The sequence below is a fragment of the Ammodytes marinus genome, assembly GCF_949987685.1.
Source record: "Ammodytes marinus genome assembly, chromosome: 10".
Lineage (NCBI taxonomy): Eukaryota > Metazoa > Chordata > Actinopteri > Uranoscopiformes > Ammodytidae > Ammodytes > Ammodytes marinus.
The window spans coordinates 7,750,354-7,770,809 of NC_137214.1; the positions used below are offsets into that span (position 1 = coordinate 7,750,354).

The 20,456-nt window shown below is 43.2% G+C and overlaps 1 protein-coding gene across 10 annotated transcripts in view; it reads left to right on the forward strand.

The window, feature by feature from the left end:
• nlgn3a (neuroligin 3a) overlaps window positions 1-20,456 on the forward strand; it is a gene marked incomplete at its 3' end in the record, with an annotated part of 134,531 nt that overhangs the window by 100,737 nt on the left and 13,338 nt on the right. For all 10 annotated transcript variants that reach the window (XM_080035502.1, XM_080035497.1, XM_080035503.1 and 7 more), the window contains one exon: window positions 19,547-20,336. In XM_080035502.1, the coding sequence (XP_079891628.1) occupies window positions 19,547-20,336 (790 nt within the window). The remainder of the gene's footprint in view (window positions 1-19,546; window positions 20,337-20,456) is intronic.

Sequence of the window (20,456 nt, forward strand, 5' to 3'; positions counted from 1 at the left end):
GATGTGTATCAGCAAGGGCAATTTCTCTCTGGCACATACTGTAGCTCACATAAAATTAGATTTTCATCTCGGGCTCAGCCAAATCTAATATACAAGCCTTCTATTTACTCACAGTTGCAGCGCATCATAAGCCAATATGACCCTATATGGAGAGTTTTTTTTTCGCAGAGCAGGGCAAAATACAGTTAAATGAAAATGATTTGAGCAAAGTGTCGGGGACAGCCGCCGAAGCTTCATAGCAAAGGACTAGCTGGGAATCAAAGAGTTCCTCAATAAAGCTGACCAGAGCCTGTTGACATAAGATTTTAGTGTTTTTTTAAAGTGATAAAACTACACATGAATAAGGAAACATTTCTTACTTATAGATATCATCATAATACCGCCAGTTTATTACTTCAAAACAATAATTTTTTGTATTAGGCTAAATTATTTCAAAAATGTTTAAATAAGTATGCAAATTTGGCAATATCTCAAACATCTAGATGTTGGATGAAGCCAGAATAACTGATGATAGCTTTAGATGTTGAGATTTGTGGTTCAGAGTATTGAAAATAAATAACATTGAGATAACAAACATATAGTTGTATGGAAGAAATATAGAGACGCACAAACAGAAGGTTGACTCAAATAAATAAATACAAAAAGCTAAATAGCCAAAGTTCTCATAATTGACCAGTGCTTGAATAAAAACAATATTTTGGCCTGCTGTGTCTCGCCTTAAAGCTGGGGTATGTGATTTCTGATTGGTCAAAATTAACATGAGCGGTACACTTTGACCAATCAGAGCGAGGCAAAAAATTAAAAAAAATATAAAAATCTGATCCTCTGTTATTGGGACTGTCCATTAACTTTGGCACCGACGTTGTTGGTGTAGAGCGTGTCAGGGAGGGACCATAGGGGAGGGACCAAAGAGAACAAGTGGAGCGGTTGAGGTATTTGGATTCAAATCTCTAGCCCAACTGCAATTTTCTCCCCAAATTCTCCACCCCAGCTTTAATAGAAAAAAATAAATCTAATTGAATTATTGAATAGGTCTGACAAATTAACTTCGGGCAAAAAAGTTCAATTTCTAGGTAGACCTGAATCTGAACCCATACCAATTTTATTCAACCCAATTATATATGATAAAAATCATTTCAGGGCCTTTTTGTACCGAGGTTGAAAAAGACAGGGCATATTGGAGATGAAATGGTTTCGCATGAGTCACCCAATGTATTGAGAAAAAAGCCTGAGAGTCTCCCATCGCTATGAATGCAAAGTCAGAGTTAGCATGCGGAGTGGCGTTCTCTCCTAAGCAGAGAGCCTATGTGCCTGTCTTGAATACTCTAGGGACAAAAGCACCCTCAGAGGAATATGTTAAAGTTGCGTTTTATCCTCCCATGACCACCTTATACCCCCCCCCCCATTCCCCTCCTTTCTTTATCATTCTGACACAATGCGAAATAAATGTTGGCGGACCTGCTTCATCCAATATGTCTGTCTGTTTGTATTTGGCTAAGATGATATATAACTTTTCTAGTTTGTGGCGTGGATAAATGTTGTTGTTGTCAGCACACTCTTTGTTCGGAGCAGAGACAGAAAAAATGGCGGATCTCGGAATTGATGATCCCCACTTTTGGTTCACACATTTTTAATCTTCATTACTAGAGTCAACATCTCAGCAACTCAGTGTGTTTCCTTTCATCAAAATAGAAGCATTTGAAACGGATTGATTTAAATGACTTTTGCAGTAGATCGATTGGCCAAAGCCTAGGAATGCTGAGTTCACATATCCCGCCACCTAATAGCGCTTAAATTGTTGTTGAAGGATTTCTCAGTTGACTTGATTTGTTGGAGCCAATGCTGCATGCTGTTGTTGTTGCACAATGGTGGACATACGGCATGGACATATCATAACCCAATTTCCCTGGAATGTCCACTTACAGTAAGTGGTGGGCTATGATTGGCTAAAGACTCAGTAATTGACTCAATGGGAGTTTACAGTATGAGGCATTGGGAGGCAGACCTTGTGCTCTCCAGGGATGGGATGTTGTGTGACAGCGCTGCTATCATCTCAACCATGTTTTTCTTAGAAACACTGTATTTAGGCAGGACACGGCAGGCAAATAACATAGTATTTTGCTTCATAACATGTCTTCTCTCATGCTAGTATAAATAAAAAGTCCAACATATACATTTAGGTGTTTATTTGACAAAACCTTGTCTGTTTGCGTATATGTATATTTCTCCTATACAACCATGTTAAACATCCATTACCTCAACTTCTAAAGCACTTACATCCACTACACTTTCCACATTCATTCTTAGCACTATTCCGAAGGTTATTACCGAAGGATTTGTTCATATGTTGTCAATCTTCTGATCTAAGGTACATTTTCTTCTTAAAACATGCAGGAAATGCATGTTTAAGACCTGTACATAGTATTCTTTGAATGATAAAAATGATAAAAGAATGTTTCCAAAATATGTTCTCTTTAAACAGATTGTTTTTTTAATTAGTTAGATATTGTCAAATTTGCATATTTATTTAAACAATTCTGAAAAAATAGTGTGCAGAAAATAATTGTTTTAATGTAAAGTATAGGCCTAATCAACCGGCAAAGTTTAAAAAGTATACTATTCACCTACAGTGTCCAAGGCATTCAGACACACACACACACACACACACACACACACACACACACACACACACACACACACACACACACACACACACTCACACTCACTCAATAAATGCCTAAACACAGCAGCCAGCAGCTAATTCCACAGTCAGGTGCTGGGATCACGTTTCAGAGTGCCGTCCGAGGCCAGCGGCTTCTGTCTCGATCTTTAATGTGTGTCTGAGATGGAGGGGCATGAGGCGAGGAGGGCCCATGCATATCCATCCTATTTTGGTCCGCTTGTTTTGCATGGTGTGCCGCCTTGAATTAGAGTGAAGGCTTGTGGCTTTTTCTCTGGCTGCAGGGCTGACTGGCACAATGGGCAGAGCGGAGGAGCAAGTAAAGTGTCTGATGCTGTGCATGCGTGCGTGTGTGTGTGTGTGCGTGTGCATGTGTGTGTGAGAGGAACACACAGAGTGACATAGGCACAGCTAGTAGAATATGTTTACGCTGTTGGAAGCCCCCGCACCACGCCCCCTAGCCTGTCACGTTTCATGCCCGGTACAATAGTTAAATGGGCTCCGACGCCTCCGCCACTGCTGCTGGTGTAACCACTGACCCAAGAAGGCTTCTGCAACATGGGGGGGGGGGGGGGGGGGGTGGAACTATACTTTCTAATTGGAAAAGCATGACCATTTTCGAGTAGGGCACAAGGAATTACAGCACATCCAGGGGAGTATTATTTATTTCTTTATTTTTTATAATGTCTCCTCTGGTTCTGCTTCATTAATGGTGGTTTAGATTAAAAGAGTTGTTGACGTTCTTGGTCATAGGAAAAATGGGCTCTCTGCCTACGAGGTGCTGTGTTTGTGGTGCCTAATGAGCTTCCTGAATTATGTGTGTGTGTGTTTGTATGTGTGTGTGTTGGCGTGTGTGTATGTATGTGAGTGTGCGCACGTGTGTGTGCTTGTATGGTTGTGTGCTTGTGTGTGCATGTGCTTGTGTGTGTGTGTGGGTGGGTGGGCATGGCGCTCACAGCATTTAGGTGGGTGGTACTGGGTTGTATATTGTTGTCTGTATGCACGTTTAGAGCCGACTCAACGACCCATAAAGTAATAAACCCCAACTGGTCGCCCAATGTAACAGAATGCTGGGGCCCTTAACGTAATAACTTTTTTCCCATAACTTATTACATTACGGTAGCGAGAACAATATTTTTCTCGCTCCATAATGCAGGCCTAAGTTATTAGGTTATGGCATCAGCATTTTGTTACCATATGAACCAGTTATTACATCACCGGTTTTATTGCATTTTTTATTACCTTAAGGGTTGTTGGTACATTATGGGCTCTTAGACGGCATCTAATGTGCAGAGTAGGATTGGACTTTTTCTTGAGAAACAATTGATATAGCCCTGTGTATGTTGTAATGCTTGTACTGTATAAGCTATAATGCTCTGCTGTTGCTGGAAGACAGGGGAAAGGGCCAGGCTATAAGCAGTAGGCTTCCACCCACCTCCTGCCTCTTAGCCAGCACGCGCGTATCTATCTCAGTTTCACCTCCCCTTTACCCCTACAGCGCACAGCTAATTTGTTTTCTGCAAGACTTTTAGAGGCACTTTCTCTCTCTCTCTCTCCCCCTCCCTCTCTCTATCTCCTCCTCCTCTCTTTCTGTCACTCTTTCTTCCCCTCTTTGCTCTGAATCCCTCTGATTCCCCGCGGGTAGCGAGTATTCCCCTCCCCCCCCCCCCCCCCCCCCCCCCCTTTGCGATAATTTGTCACAACAGCCAGTGTGCCCTCTCTCCATACTCCATAGCTTTTTTTTCCTTGGCCCAAAAAACGAGGCCTCCGTCCCATCTGGCTGTCACAGGGAAGATGTCGCCAAGAATAGAAACTTCCACCACCCCCCACCCCTCTCCCATCCTTCCACATTACATGGCTGAATTGTCATATTAGGGTGTGACTTATCTCTTCTTTGACCCAACCCATAGCTAGACATATTCTAACATCTGAGTTTGTACTTATGGAGCTCCTTGTGCTGTTTGAAGTGGAGTGCAGCTCTTTGTCTTCGGGCTGTCACCGCATGTATAAAAATGAGCTAGCTGTGCTATACAAAGCAGATATAAGGTGTAAAACGTAGTGTGGTGTGTGCATATATATTTAGCAACAACGCTAGTCAGATGTTTGCATTGTTTGCAACAATTCTGCCAAAAAATCCCCCAGTGTTTCTCTGGGAGCTAAAGGCTCTAATCATTTTCCTCTCCGCGCACTGATCTAAAAATCTATTTGTGGACGCAGTAGGAGAGAAGAGAGAGAGAGGGAGGAAATCAGAAAACATCTTTAGCAACTTGTCCCGATCTAATGAGATTAGCAGAGCCGCTTACACAGTCATGACATGGAGATACACACAGATAACCCTGTAATAACTCATTATTCCTCCCCATTTCCACACACCGGCGCCTAGTCAAGGCTCACTGACAGCGTGTGTTGTTGTTGTTGTTGCACACACACACACACACACACACACACACACACACACGCACACACACACACACACACACATGCACACACACGCACGCACACACACACACACACACCCACACACCCACACACCCACACACACACACACACACACACACACACACACACACACACACACACACACACAGGAGCTATCGGGGCCAATCTAGGCACTGCAGCAGTGTGTGGTGGAGTGAGCTGGGTGAAAATAGCCCCGCCGAATGCCACAGCAGCACAATGAGAGCCAGCAATATAGAGAGAGAGAGGGACACGGAGATAGCATTCTCTGCTCCTCACAGGCTGCAGCATTAGTGACACATGCATGACTGCAAATGGAGAAAAGATTCACCATGCAGCCTCTCTGTTTTTTCTTCTCTGGGTCTGGCAGGGGAGAATGCCAAGGGGAGAGGAGGACAGAAATCAATTCAGTGTGTATGCCTGCATGCATGTGCTGTCATGAGAATGCACAGATAACATAACAAAATGTAAAAGCCAAATGAATAGGCAAGTACACTAAAGGGCAACTGCAGGGTTGGTGGTTCGATCCCCCATCTCCCTGCCACATGTCCAAGTGTCCCTGGGCAATACACTGAACCCTAAATTGATCATTTTTCTTCAATTCTCAATTCATAGATGTTTGGCGTAGACTTTCTGCAGTTGAAAACATCTTTATCAGACACCAGATGTCAGCTGAGGGAAAGGAGAGCCCATACTTTCACCCCGTAATCGCTGCCAGATCAAATGCACTTCCACACACTTTACCGGCAAATACGGCAAAGTACTTACAGTGGAGGAAATAAGTATTTTATCCCTCACCGATTTTGTGAGTTTGCCCACTTACAAAGAAAAGAGCGGTCTATAATTTGAAAGCTAGGTTTATTTTAACAGTGATAGACAGAATATCAAAAAGAAAATCCAGAAAATCACATAAAAAAAAAGATATAAATTATTTTGCATTTCATTGAGTTGAAATAAGTATTTGATCCCCTACCAACCATAAAGAATTCTGGCTCCCACTGATTAGTCCTCGTGCTTTAAAAAAGTATTCCTAATCTCAACTAGTTTCCTGTATAAAATACACCTGTCCACAGAGTCAATAAATCAAACTCAAACATCTCCATCATGGGCAAGACCAAAGAGCTGTCTAAAGACATCAGGGACAAGATTGTAGGCCTGCACGAGGCCGCAATAGACTATAAGACCATTGGCGAGAAGCTGGGTGAGAAGGAGACAACTGTTGGTGCGATTATTCAAAAATGAAAGAAACACAAAATGACCATCAATCTCCCTCGGTCTGGGGCTCCATGCAAGATCTCACCTTGTGGGGTATCAATGATCATGAGAAAGGTGAGGGATCAGCCCAGATCTACACAGGAGGAGCTTGTTTATGATCCCAAGGCAGCTGGGACCACAGTCACCAAGAATCAGTATTTCCTCCACTGTAAAAGCTTCCCTGACCTTCACTTAAGTGTCATAAAATGTTGTTTGCCACTTGCCAGTGAGTGGGTCTACATCCTTGTTTATGCTGTTCTGTATGGACACCACAACTGGATCAGAGAATAGGATTTTCAAATCAACATCAGTGTTGTTATCCTTAGTAAGAAGAACGCCGGATCTAATTTGCCGTATTAGATGATACAACACGGAAACAAAAGTTTATTGAGACAGTCACACGTTTTCAGTTTAATCCGCTTTACTGATATGACAACACGTACTAATCTGAAGGGCCCTCATGTAGGCAAATCCCAACCCACGCCAATTTATTTTCTGGGGTGAATTAAAGTTGGGAGAATTAGTCCACAATTATAACTGTTTTGGACTCAGGTGTGCGGGCATGCATTCTTTGTGATTAGCAGTATAGATTGATGAGTTGAGGGGAGGCCACACCCCCCCCCATCCCCTCCCGTTGTGCTGTGCGTGCAGACAGAGGAAGGGCCGGCGAGCGTGCGATGGCGACGCCTGGAGTGTGTGCTATTGACCGGTGGATGTCACGTCGTGATTAGTAGGAGATATCACACTCGGAGGGCTCCGATGCACATCGATCCAGGAGCCCTGGGTATACAGCCTGTCAATGGGGGTCATTTTATCTTCCCTCTCCTCTCCTCTCCTGCTATTTCCCATCCCCAATACTCTCCATCGCAAATACCTTCATTAGTCATGTACGCTTTACCTGTACTGAGAAAAAGTACAGTGGTACAGTATTCAAAATGCTCAAACGTTGTCCAGCATTTTGAATTCCATTGGTGCACTATGTAACTTATGGTGTGTCAGAGAAGTGATCATTTTGTAAGGTATATTTTCATACCTGAATAACCAACCTTTCCCCACAGGGAAATAGGATCCCTGGAACACTGTTTTAAGTTAGAAAGCTTTTCTGAAAAGTTACTCCTCCATTGTTGCTGTTTACAGCAGCAGGGCCCACAGTTTGCACTACAAACATAATCTAGTCTTAGGTTTGGTTCCAGGTGTCTCAAAAATGTGTAGAGTAAATATTTTTTGCAAAAAACTAACTGCAAGCTCTGCAAATGTAAACAAATCCCCTCCCCTGAAACTGCATAGTGCACCTTTCAGGGGACTCATTGTCCTTGTTTAACATTTTCTGCTTCAAAATAAAGAACACAAATGTCTTCCCTTTTTGGAAAAGTACCAACAAGTATTGAAGAATGGACATTTATATTGGTAGTGCTGGTCTAGAAACAAATATTTGGGTATCGTGACAACAGGATTCCTCTCCTCTCCCCTCTCTTCCTCTGTTCTACTTTCTCATCCCCTCCCTCTTCTATCTATCCATCCATCCATCCATCCATCCATCCATCCATCCATCCATCCATCCATCCATCCGCCCTGGTGGATCAAACTCTTTATCTGGCATAAGCCACAGCCTGCAGGCATGGCACACAGGCAGGAGCAGTAGACCAACAGCTTCAAACACCATTATATAGAGCTGGCATGAAGCATGTCTCACACTGATAGATGAAAACACACTGGCCCCCTTAAGACACCGCCTCTATATGGACGGGATTTAAAAAAAAACACGAGCAGGGCAGTCCTTATGTTTCAAAGCCCGCTGCTCTTCGCTTGAATATTGCTACAACACATCCCAGGATGTAAGACCAGACTTAAGTTTTATAGGGATTACGCAACTGTTCTCCTTTTGTGTTGTTGCCCTCCAAGCACAAGAAAATAGTATTTTTTTTTTGTGTGGAGGATGGTGCATTTTCTTTGGCAGCCATACTGTTAGTTCAGTTGTTATTAAATCAGTCCAGAAACATTTAAGGCAAAGTTATAACAGGAATAGCTGCAGACATAAGAGAGCAATAACAACAATTGTGCATGCAGCGAATCGGAAGTAACACATCCTAGTTGGGTCGGTAAATGTCATGTTGCATTTTTAATGTTTAGGCCAACAAGTAGTGCAAATAGCAGTGTCGCTTGGATCGCTGGAATGACGCACACACACACACCCACTAGTGAATCAAGGGAGTGTATTAAAGGAATAGTTCACAAATGTTCATTTATAGCTTTTTTGCCTCGCTCTCCGGCTCGAGAAAAGATGACATAAACCGTTCCTGTTACTGTGCGTGCATTTTTGATTTAGTAATAGGCAATGGTCGCTCATCCAGGTTAGCTTAGCTCAAACACTGGTAGTCAAAGGGAGCACAGGTCAAAAGATAAACTTAACCACATCACATTAATCTTGTGTGTGCTTGTCGGGACTTGTCTATTTACCACGATATGTTACGTTCTATTTTTATTATGCGTTATGTCATTTAAAAACTAAATAAATACTGGAAAGAAACCAGGAAGTGACTGTGATGGTCACGTATGTATTTGATTCTACTGCTTTTTTCCGGATTCGGTCAGCATTGTTCATTCTGAATGTCCATGAGTTTTTGATGATGGGCGGATATTTGAATAAATCAGAAAAAAAACAATGTAGGCTGCCCAGACCAATGGGAAATTATCCAGGGACTAATGCATGATCAGACCAAAAGGCACTTGTGTTTGAGTGGATGCAGCCCGCAGCACTGTAGGGCTGTAGCCATGGAGACAGCAGCTTTAACCCTCTGTTATGAAGTGGACAAGGATGTACAATTAGGCAAATATCCTAAGTAGTCATCTCCTCCCCCGGTCGGCTTTTAAAATACCAGAAGGGATTTAAAAAAAAAAAAGCATTGCCTATATCGTCATCATTTAGAAATAAAGAACATGGTGTATTCCTCAAGGCCAGACACTACAGGTGAACCGGGGAAAAGCCTTAACTTATAGATGTCCTCATGAAACTTTGCTTTTCTTTGAACTTAAAAAAAAATAAAAATTGTATGGCAGTTCTTTCAGAAATGTCTGAATAAATATGTGGCGATATCTAAGTAATTATGGGTACATTTGGATCTCTTTAATAAACCAAAAATCTATAGGTTGGATGAATCTGGATTATATATTTACAACATAACACATTTTTGGCATTTTTTTGAGAAGATAATGTATCATAAATCAGTCAATTAACAACATATGAACAAATCCTTTTGTAATTACCTTCAGTATAGTCCTAAAAATTAGTATGGAAAGTTTAGTTGATGCAGGTCTTTTAGAAGTTTTTTGTTTTGAAAAAACTTTGCCAATAGGCGTAAAGTATGATTATAAAGGAAAAATATACAGACGCAAACAGAAAAGATATAAATGTACATATATTCAACCGTTATTTTAACTAGTATGAAAGAAGACATGTTATAAAAGCAAAACAGCCTAAAAAAAATCTGAAAAATTGAACAGAGCTTGAAAAAATAAACTGTGTTTGCCTGCGGTGTCTCTCGCCCTTATATGAGATGAAAGTCCAAAAAAGCACCTAAGAATAAAACAGCACAGAACAAGATAAAGAAGAACCTGAGTGAAATGCAGAGAGAGAGAGAGAGAGGCAGAGCAACATTTATCGAGTGTGTCCAACTGAGTGCTCCTAGCCTTGAATATAGACAGAGAAAGTGTTTGTGGAGATTTGCTTATACAATGGAGAGATGGTGGAAGGTAGAGAGAGAGAGAGAGAGAGACAGGACTCGGAGGATTCAGGCTCGGCTGAACGCATGGGCTTATGTCTAATAATCAGCAGGGAGGGACTCAGCATGGTCCCCATACTGAAAGAGACACACACGGATAGACAGAGCACAGGACAGATTGAAGGGAAAGAGTGAAAAAAAGTGCAAGATCTAGCAGGAGCTGCTATGGAAGCGAGAGGGAAAAGAGACATGTCCCCTTGGCCACATTATTCGCTCTCTTGCGATTGGCTTTAATGTGTATGAGCAGAATTTTTGATAAGATTTTTGCTGCTTTACATATTTTTTTTCCAACCCCCCCCGCCCCACCATTAGCTCATAAAGGCAATGTGGAATGTAGTTAAGAAGAAAATGAATCGCTGACCTATTAAATATGACTGTGGGCCGATCCAAACTTTCAAGGTCACCTGGCGGGCATTACGTTAAAGGTGAAGTAGGCGATTCTGGAGAATGCTTGTAGTCAAAATCAGTGAATATCCCCGCACGATATGTTACCTGTCCATATTGTGTGCACGCTTTAAAAGAAAGAAGGTGTATATAAACAACCTAGGCTCTGTAAACGGGGTATGTAAACAATGGCGGCCCACTGTAGCTTGCAACCGGCCCGTTTACAGAGCATAGGCTGCGTATTGACACTGGATTTTTATCATGCGCACACACACACACACACACACAGTACGGACAGGTGAGTTTTGACAACAAACATTCTCCAGAATTGCTGACTCCACCTTTTAAGAAAATGAATTTGCCGACCTACAACATAACACTCGGCCAATCCAAACGTTCAAGGTCACCTGACAGACGTGACGGTTAACGCTGGTGTTGTCTTCCTTCTTCTTTTTTTTCTCTTTGATGACTTTGTTTGAGGTTGTGGTTGGTTCTTTTTTGTAGGATGATTCACTCTACAGTCACATTTATCTCCGGGCTCAGACTGATAAAACTCAAGCCCGCGACGCTCCAGTGACTTTGCCAGCTGTTCCAGATTACAAAGTATACAGTCATTCGATGGGCCCATCACCAACGGGAACATCCTCGTCCATTAACGCTCACACACACACATGCCCATGGTCGCCACGTAACGCATCAGCAGTGATCCAATGCCAAGCCGAGTCATGTTACTCTCTCTTTCTCTATTTTTTTTCTCTCTCTCTCTCTCTTATTCTTTCTTTCTCTCTCTTTCTTGTGCTCTCTCTCTCTCTCTCTCTCTGTCACGAGTGATGCAGCATTTGGCTCAATAATATCAACGTTCCATCCATATTGCTGTTGTCAAGACATAGCCCAGAGTTGTGTGTGTGTGTGTGTGTACTGGTACAACTATTTTCGTGAGAACCAATTTGAGGTTACATTTTTGGAAAGTGAAGACGTTTTGGCAGGTTCTCAGTTTGGGACAGAGGGTAAGAGGGTTAAGACTATGTTTTGAGTTTCAGGTTTGAATGAAAGTTATAGGTTAAGGTTAGTGTACGGGTACGGGTTAGGCATTTTGTTTTGATGGTGAGGGAAAGCGGCTAGGGAATGCATTATGTACAGTAAATGAATGTCCTCACAAGTATAGCCGTACAAACGTGCTTGCGTGCGTGCATCCGTGTGTCGGTTTGCTTGTGCGTGTGAGCATGTGTGTGAGTGTTTGAGCCTGCAGGTTTGTGTTCTAACCTATGCAGCAGTCAACATACCCCCAAGGTCAAGCTTTTTTCTTTTTTTTTAACTTATGTATTTATATCTATTCCTATCAGAAGTGAATTATCTGTGCGAGCCACTCCACTCCACTCCACCCATCCGGGGCTTGAACCGCGTTGGCCATTTAACGGGTGTCTAGTGAGGGGAGGTCGAGGTCAGCAAACCGCAGCGCACTAGGCGGCTGGCGAGCTACGCGGCAGCATTTTAGCAGAGGAGCGGAGTGAGTGATTACCTCGCGGCTACAGTCATAATTCAGCCTGACCTCAATCTGCCAGCAATACTGTGGTGTGATGGATCAGCTCACAGTTTGGGGTGTCAAAAAAACTAAAAAACAGGCACATCGTTTTAGGGTCTATCTGTTGCTTTAGCAGAGGGAAAACAGGCACAATAACTGTTGTTATGAATATATGGCCCACGTGTTGATGGTGTTGCATCATCACTGTCGTCGTCATCATCTCTTTCTGTTTAAAGCTACATTGCGTCATTTTTTCATATAGACGGATGTTGGTTACAACCGAGCCATTGCCAGATGAGTCGGCACAAAGTTGATTGAGCCGATCAGTTCCACAAAAATATCTCCTGTATTTCTCAGTATGGCAGCGATTTCAAACCGGTGTTGCCCCCTGACACTGGCGCTGGAGCTCAGAAAAATCCCATGAAGTACCCAATAAATGTTTCAGTTGTTGATTCTACTGCTAAGAAGAAACCTGGACGTACAGCAGAAGGAATACAATCCCATGTAGATACACCGACACAGTGTTGTTGTAATTACTAAGACTTCCTCATCGGGGCTACATAAGTTACACACTATGGCTTTAATTGCATTTACTAATCATGTTTGAGGAGAAATACCTTAACAATTTGCAACGATGGTTAATCATCCCATTGCTTTCTTCATTTTTATAATTTTTTTTTTAAACCTTTATTTATACAGGTATATCCCATTGAGTCCGAAGACTCTTTTGCAAGGGAGACCTGTTGCCATTTACACGTTACCATTCACACACACATTCATACACCGATAGCAGGCTAACTATCGACATTCACACATTCATGAGGCCTCCAGGGAACCGTTGTCGGCAGTAGTCCATGCAGGTTGTTATACTATGAGGGGTTAACGCATTGAGAGGTTGAGTGACCGTTCTGTCAGAGTCAATACGGAGGGGACGTCGGTGAAGACAAAACAACTGTCACCAATGGTTAACCCCCCCTTCGTCATGACGCCTGTCGTGTGTCTGGCTATTCATCATCTCAGTATCGTATCAATCAAAGTCTGCACACACACACACACACACACACAAAAAAAATAATGTGCATATACCTCCAGTCTCTACACCTCCCAGTGTGGATAATTAGTGGATTCCCTTAGCGGTGGATACATGAGCCCTGTGCGCTCTACTCTCTCTCTCTCTTCTCTCTCTTTGACCTTCCCTAGTGTGCTTCCCATATACCACAGTGGGGGCTCATCATCACCACACACACACACACACACTGCACCGATACATATTTATCGCTCAGGTTGACGGCTGGATTTATATACGTTTCTCGACAAACAATAGTTAAAGCCTCAGTCACTCTTCCTCTGCCTTTCATCAGCCAAAAGCAGGGGGAGATAAATCTAGTATAGTGTCAACCTGGCTGCAAGTCACCTCAGCAGTATACACTATGGGTTGGGCCATCTGTGGGGGATTTGGGTGGCACATAGAGATACGGTGGCCAAGCCTGTAGTTGCATTCAAGCCGCTCTCTTCAATTAGGGGGAAAGGGATGTGATATATACGTAGGCTTATGTCTGTCAAAAAATCAGCCTTGGCAATCGCAAGAGCCGCTCTGAGCTAAGGGGTAAACCATGTTCCTATAGCAACTTCTGATCAAAGACATTTAGAAAGTGGCTGTGGCACAGCTGGCAGATTTGGGATTCAAGACAGACTCCCTGCACCGTGACTGCACTGGGAAAAAAAAATGCGTCCTCCAAAACTAGATTAAAAACAGGCAAGTAAAATAAAAATCTTCCAATGGAACAGGTGAAGATTCTCTTAGTTAGATTTCTAGATATAAGGTGCAATATTTAAGCCTTTTCAAGGTAGAACCTTTAAATTAGCTGGGGAAAACTAATATCGGTATATTTTACTGGTATTAGGAAGCTGTATGTATCATACTAAACCTGTAATTCTCAAAAGCAGTGTTATCCCCCTCCCCCACCCTCCCCCCCGACTTGTCTATGTCATTCTCTTCATTTCAAGTGTAATTTTAATTATTTGAAGTTATGCATAAGTGGCACTGCTCAGGATTCAAGATAACACCTAGCCTACTTGAAATAAGAGTATCAAGTGATATTTTAGCTTTTTTTTAATGAGATCCTGTGTATGTTGAAGTTAGCTAGGAAGACTCATATTGAGCATTTTGCTACTTGTAATAGGAAGAGCTTTTGTCTCATAGTAAGCCAGCTTTGTAATCCTCACTTTCAGTTAAATCGTATTGAACTTATACTCAAGTCCCTATATCTCACTGAAATGCGTGTTACATGACTGGGTATTACATTAAGTGTCCTGGGATTCTTTGACTAGAAACAAGACCAATATACTTGGACAGATTTAGAATGTCGCTCTATATGCACAGCGCAGTCGTGAGTTGAGATGCAAAAAAAGGCAAGAGAGGCGATACCAGTAAAGAGCGAGTAGGGGAGGGAAAGAGGGGAGAAGAGGAGGAGAAGGGGAGGAATGGCAGGATTAAGCCCCAGCCAACCCCACCCCCCCATCCCCCACCCCCTGCCTCCAAGCGGCCATCTTTCATCTTGTGGCTTGCCCCCGTCTAATGCTTTCAAGTGGGTGAAACCCTGGACATCTGCTGCCGCTCCCCGGGACACGGCACATGTCATCAGCGTCCTGCAGCGACACACAACACACAGCACAGCTCCAAGGGCAGCGTCAGGGCAAGGCCACTGTAAGCTGATCATGATGGTCAGAGCCACATATACAGAAGAATGACATGCATGGTACTGTGGCAGGGAGGCAGGCATTCCTTTGCAGAGGTTCAAGGCGAGACAAAGCAGGCGAAAAACAAATAGTTTTTTCGAGCCCTGGTGAATTTTGAGATATTCTGTCTATTTTGCTTCCATAACAATATTCTGTCTAGTATAAATAGAAGGTCAACAATGTTAATTATTATTATTTATTTTTTTTTACTAAACGTAGTCTGTTTGTGTCTTTATATCTCTTCTTTACAACTGTCCTAATTTTTTTTTAATCAATCTTCAAAACCAAAAATATCAACTCCCAAAGCACTTCCGTCAACTCAACTTTCCATAATCATTCTTGACACTGTTCTGAAGGTTATTACAGATTATGATACATTTTATTTTTTACTCAACTCCAACATGTAGATTTTTGTTTTTTAAAGAAATGCAAAAGTATGCATAATCCATTAGATATAGCCACATTTGCCTTTGTATTTAAGCATTCCTGAAAGAATTATAATACAACTACATATTGTTTTAACATGAGCCGTCAACTGGCAAAGTCCCATGATGATATCTTCGATGTTAAAAATGTTTCACCCTATTCACCTTTAAAATCGTTGATGCGTTCATAACTAAAAATCGTTGGTTTACACTAGTAGACACACTACTGACTCACCACAGGAAACATTTCACAGCTCCCTCACCCACAGACACATTAATTCCGCTTTGAAACAAATAAATGTAAATAGCTTCTGTAAATAAACACTTCATCTTCGCCAAGAAGAAATAAGCACCCTGCCGCCTCTGATTAAGACTAGCAAAGTGATATATCTGGCACTTAAAGTCTTGCTGTTTATCTCATAAACACACAGAAGACTTTCAACGCAGCCCACCCACACTGCATGAAACTAACACATACTGAGCCTACATACATGCATGTGTCTCCGCTAGGCTTGAATATGGAATTGTCCATTTTTTTTTTATATATACAGTATCTCACAAAAGTGAGTACACCCCTCACATTTCTTCACATTTTTCTTTATATCTTTCCATGGGACAACACTGAATAAATGACACTTTGATACAATGTAAAGTAGTCAGTGTACAGCTTGTATAACAGTGTAAATTTACTGTCCCCTCAAAATAACTCGACACACAGCCATTAATGTCTAAACTGCTGGCAACAAAAGTGAGTACACCCCTTAGAAAAAATTTACAAATTGGGCCCAAAGTGTAAATATTTTGTGTGGCCACCATTATTTTCCAGCACTGCCGTAACCCTCTTGGGCATGTAGTTCACTAGAGCTTCACAGGTTGCAACTGGAACCTTCTTCCACCCATTTATGACAGCATCACAGAGCTGGTGGATATTAAAGACATTGCGCTCCTCCACCTTCCGTTTGAGGATGCCCCAAAGATGCTCAATAGGGTTTAGGTCTGGAGACATGCTTGGCCAGGCCATAACCTTTACCCTCAGCTTTTTTAGCAAGCCACTGGTCGTCTTGGAGGTGTGTTTGGGGTCGTTATCATGTTGCAATACCACCCTGCGGCCCGGTTTACGAAGGTTGAGTGCACATGGTCAGCGTCGTACACAGAGGTTGCCTTTGGAAAATAGACGTATGAGTGCTGCCAGCATTGCTGAAGGGCTTGAAGGGGTGGGGGGTCAACCTGTCAGTGCTCAGACCATACGCCGCACTCTGCATCATACTGGTCTGCATGGCTGTCATCCCAGAAGGAAGCCTATTCTAAAGATGATGCACAAGAAACCCCACAAAAAGTTTGCTGAAGACAAACAGACTACGGACATGGATTACTGCAACCATGTCCTGTGGTCTGATGAGACCAAAATACATTTATTTGGTTCAGATGGTGTTAAGAGTGTGGAGCGGCAACCAGGTGAGGAGTACAAAGACAAGTGTGTCTTGCCTAGAGTCAAGCATGGTGGTTGGAGTGTCATGGTCTGGGGCTGCATGAGTGCTGCCAGCACTGGGGATCTACAGTTCATTGAATTCTAACATGTACTGTGACATACTGAAGCAGAGCATGATCCCCTCCCTTCATAAACTGGGCCGCAGGGCAGTACTGCAACATGATAACGACCCCAAACACCCCTCCGAACGACCACTGGCTTGCTAAAGAAGCTGAGGGTAAAGGTTATGGACTGGTCAAGCATGTCTCCAGTCTTAAACCCTATTGAGCATCTTTGGGGCATCCTAAAATGGGAGATGGAGGAGCGCAAGGACTCTAATATCCACCAGCTCCTTGATGTCGTCATGAATGGGTAGAAGAGGGTTCCAGTTGCAACCTGTGAAGCTCTAGTGAACACCATGCCCAAGAGGGTTAAGGCAGTGCTGGAAAATGAGGATGGGAAAAAAAAATATTGACACTTTGGGCCCAATTTGGACATTTTTTCTTAGGGGTGTACTCACTTTTGTTGCCAGCAGTTTAGACATTAATGGCTGTGTATCGAGTTATTTTGAGGGGACAGTAAATTTACACTGTTATACAAGCTGTACACTGACTACTTGACATTGTATCAAAGTGTCATTTATTCAGTGTTGTCGCATGGAAAGATATAATGAAATATTTGAAGAAATCTTAGGGGTGTACTCACTTTTGTGAGATACTGTATATGCCACTTCTGGAGCAATATCATTCAGTTCAGCGGCATTCCTTTACTCCTTGAGCGATATAAAAGCAGCCCGGTCAAGTGTTATAGGAGCTACACTTTAGATTTTCTTCAGAGATTGGTAAAATACAGACCTTTTGGAGAAGCACATGATGAGTGGTGCTGTCAAGACAGAGAGGCGTTGGTGAGCATGTCATGTCACCCTCACACACTACTGTCTGTAAGGAGAATGTTTTCAGAGGGGGGGAGGGGGGGGACGCCATTCAATTATTTCTCAGGAAATTGTATTTGGTTATACGTGATCGCTTCCTTTTGCGATTTTGAAAAGTCATTTTGGGGATTTTTCTTCATACTGCACTGCTGCTGAAAATGTGATTTGGATTTAATCGTGTGAGATCGCCGCCCCCCCCCCATGGGTCTGTATTTGTTGACTCTTTTTGTCGCCCATTTCGGTTTATTACAGACAAGGGACCACAGTGTTCCATTCGGCTTGGTCTTCTTTCATTGTGCGATACTACCATAGGCAAAGATTTTGGGGTCGGTTGCAGGTGAATATGTCACAATCAATATTTAAATGTGTCCCCTTCAAGAAAATATAATAGGCAACCCCCTTTTTTCCAAAAAAAAGTTTAGATAAAAGAATGTTCAGGGGGTCAGAACATTTGTATGTCCTTCTTAGCTGTAACTATATAATTCCCCACCATTTTAAACACCCCTAAAGAGGACCTACCTTGCATATCATTTTCTATTGGAAGACACCTAGACCCCCGCTTAATGTGTTGCACCAATGTTGAAATGAATCCTACGCCTCTGTGCGCTACCATGTTGCTTTGTTTCACCAGGTGAATTAGTGCAGCTCCATTCCCTCTGCAAATGTAGCAAGTAGGAGTCTGCCTTTTTATAGCATTCCGCCCACAAACTCCTGTATAATTCAGTGATCTTTCAGTAAAAAAAAAAGACTTCACTCAAGGGATAACTGACTGAGGCAGACCTGTGTGTGTGTGTGTGTGTGTGTGTGTGTGTGTGTGTGTGTGTGTGTGTGTGTGTGTGTGTGCGTGTGTGTGTGTGTGTAATGACAGCAAAATCTATGTGTGTTCGCAGTGTTTGAGGTTCACCCAATTTAACCTACCTTGAAAAGTACATTAACATTGAGGAGGGCACATGCACCTACGCTCAACAAGAGACTCATACAAAAGAGGGAAGAGGAATTTATTTTTGGAGTGCTGTAGTCTTCTAGGTTTTTGTTGCCCGTTTGGATGATGCGTCCTCTATTTGCAACAAAGCCCAACAGAGCCATATTGGGAACATCTGCTCCTGACAAACAACACAGAGTTTATTACCAGGAGAAGCGGCATATAAAGATGGATGGAAGGAGACGAGATGACAGGCAGAGTGCTGATTCCCTCCTCTGTCTGCGAGAGCGGGGCCATCTGCACATTCATTATCACAGCTATGATTCCATTATTGCCCTCCGTGTGGCTACAAGGACTAGTTCTGTCTGTCCTTTGTTATGTTTCCTATCAGCTGTGTATAGCTGACAGTCAGCTCCCCCCCCCCCCCCCTCCTACCCCTTTCGATCATGCCAGCGACCAAATTAAAAACGATCACGTAGTAGAGCACATGACTGAATTGTCCTGGGTAATAATGACACACTAAACCAGAGATGGAATGTTACCAAGCACATTTACTCAAGAGCTGTTCTTAGGTACAAGTTTGAGTAGCTTGTAATTTACTTGAATCTTTTCTTTTCATTCTACTTTGTACTTCTACTCCAGTACAATTCAGTGGTTAAATATACTATCGCTAACAAAAAACCTGGCCGTATAGCAGAAGGTTTAGAAATCCATGCACGATCACCCAAGGCTTACCTCATGTAGTTGTGCCAACAGTGTTGTTTGAATTACTCAGAACTCTTCATGGGAGTGACAGACATTACACACTAAAGCTTTAATATGCTTTTGTACTTTTACTCAAGTGTTATTGTCAAAGCTGACTTGTAACAGAGTGTTTTCTCTAGTAATGTATCTTACCTCTTAAGTATTGTTTCCAGTTTTACTCGTTACAATGACATACACTAAACATTGTCCCATTGTCTCTTCTTCCCTTTCCTTTGTGCAGGTCTGTTCCACAGAGCCATCATCCAGAGCGGCTCGGCCCTCTCCAGCTGGGCGGTCAACTACCAGCCGGTCAAGTACACGCGTCTGCTGTCGGAGAAGGTTGGCTGTAACGTCCTGGACACTTTGGACATGGTGGACTGTCTACGGAAGAAGACCTTCAGGGAGCTGGTGGAGCAGGACATCCAACCGGCGCGCTACCACGTGGCCTTTGGACCTGTCATCGACGGTGACGTAATCCCAGACGACCCCGAGATCCTGATGGAGCAGGGCGAGTTCCTCAACTATGACATCATGCTGGGGGTCAACCAAGGGGAGGGGCTGCGCTTCGTGGAGAACGTGGTGGATTCTGAAGACGGGGTGTCCGGGAACGACTTTGACTTCTCCGTGTCCGACTTCGTGGACAGTCTGTACGGGTATCCAGAAGGCAAGGACACGCTGAGGGAGACCATTAAGTTCATGTACACGGACTGGGCGGACAGAGACAACCCGGAGACCAGGAGGAAGACCCTGGTGGCCCTCTTCACAGACCACCAGTGGGTGGAGCCTTCGGTGGTGACGGCCGACCTGCACGCCCGCTACGGATCTCCCACCTACTTCTACGCCTTCTACCACCACTGCCAGAGCCTGATGAAGCCGGCCTGGTCAGACGCGGCCCACGGGGACGAGGTGCCGTACGTTTTTGGGATCCCTATGATCGGCCCCACCGACCTCTTCCCCTGTAACTTCTCCAAGAACGACGTCATGCTCAGCGCCGTGGTCATGACCTACTGGACCAACTTTGCCAAGACTGGGTGAGTCAAATGAGCCCGTATTCGTTTTATTTGATCAGTGGAGGTGGAGTCAGCGTTTCTGGAAAATGCATGCTCGCTACATTGAGTGAGTTTGTCATAATTTGTGAATATCTCCTCACA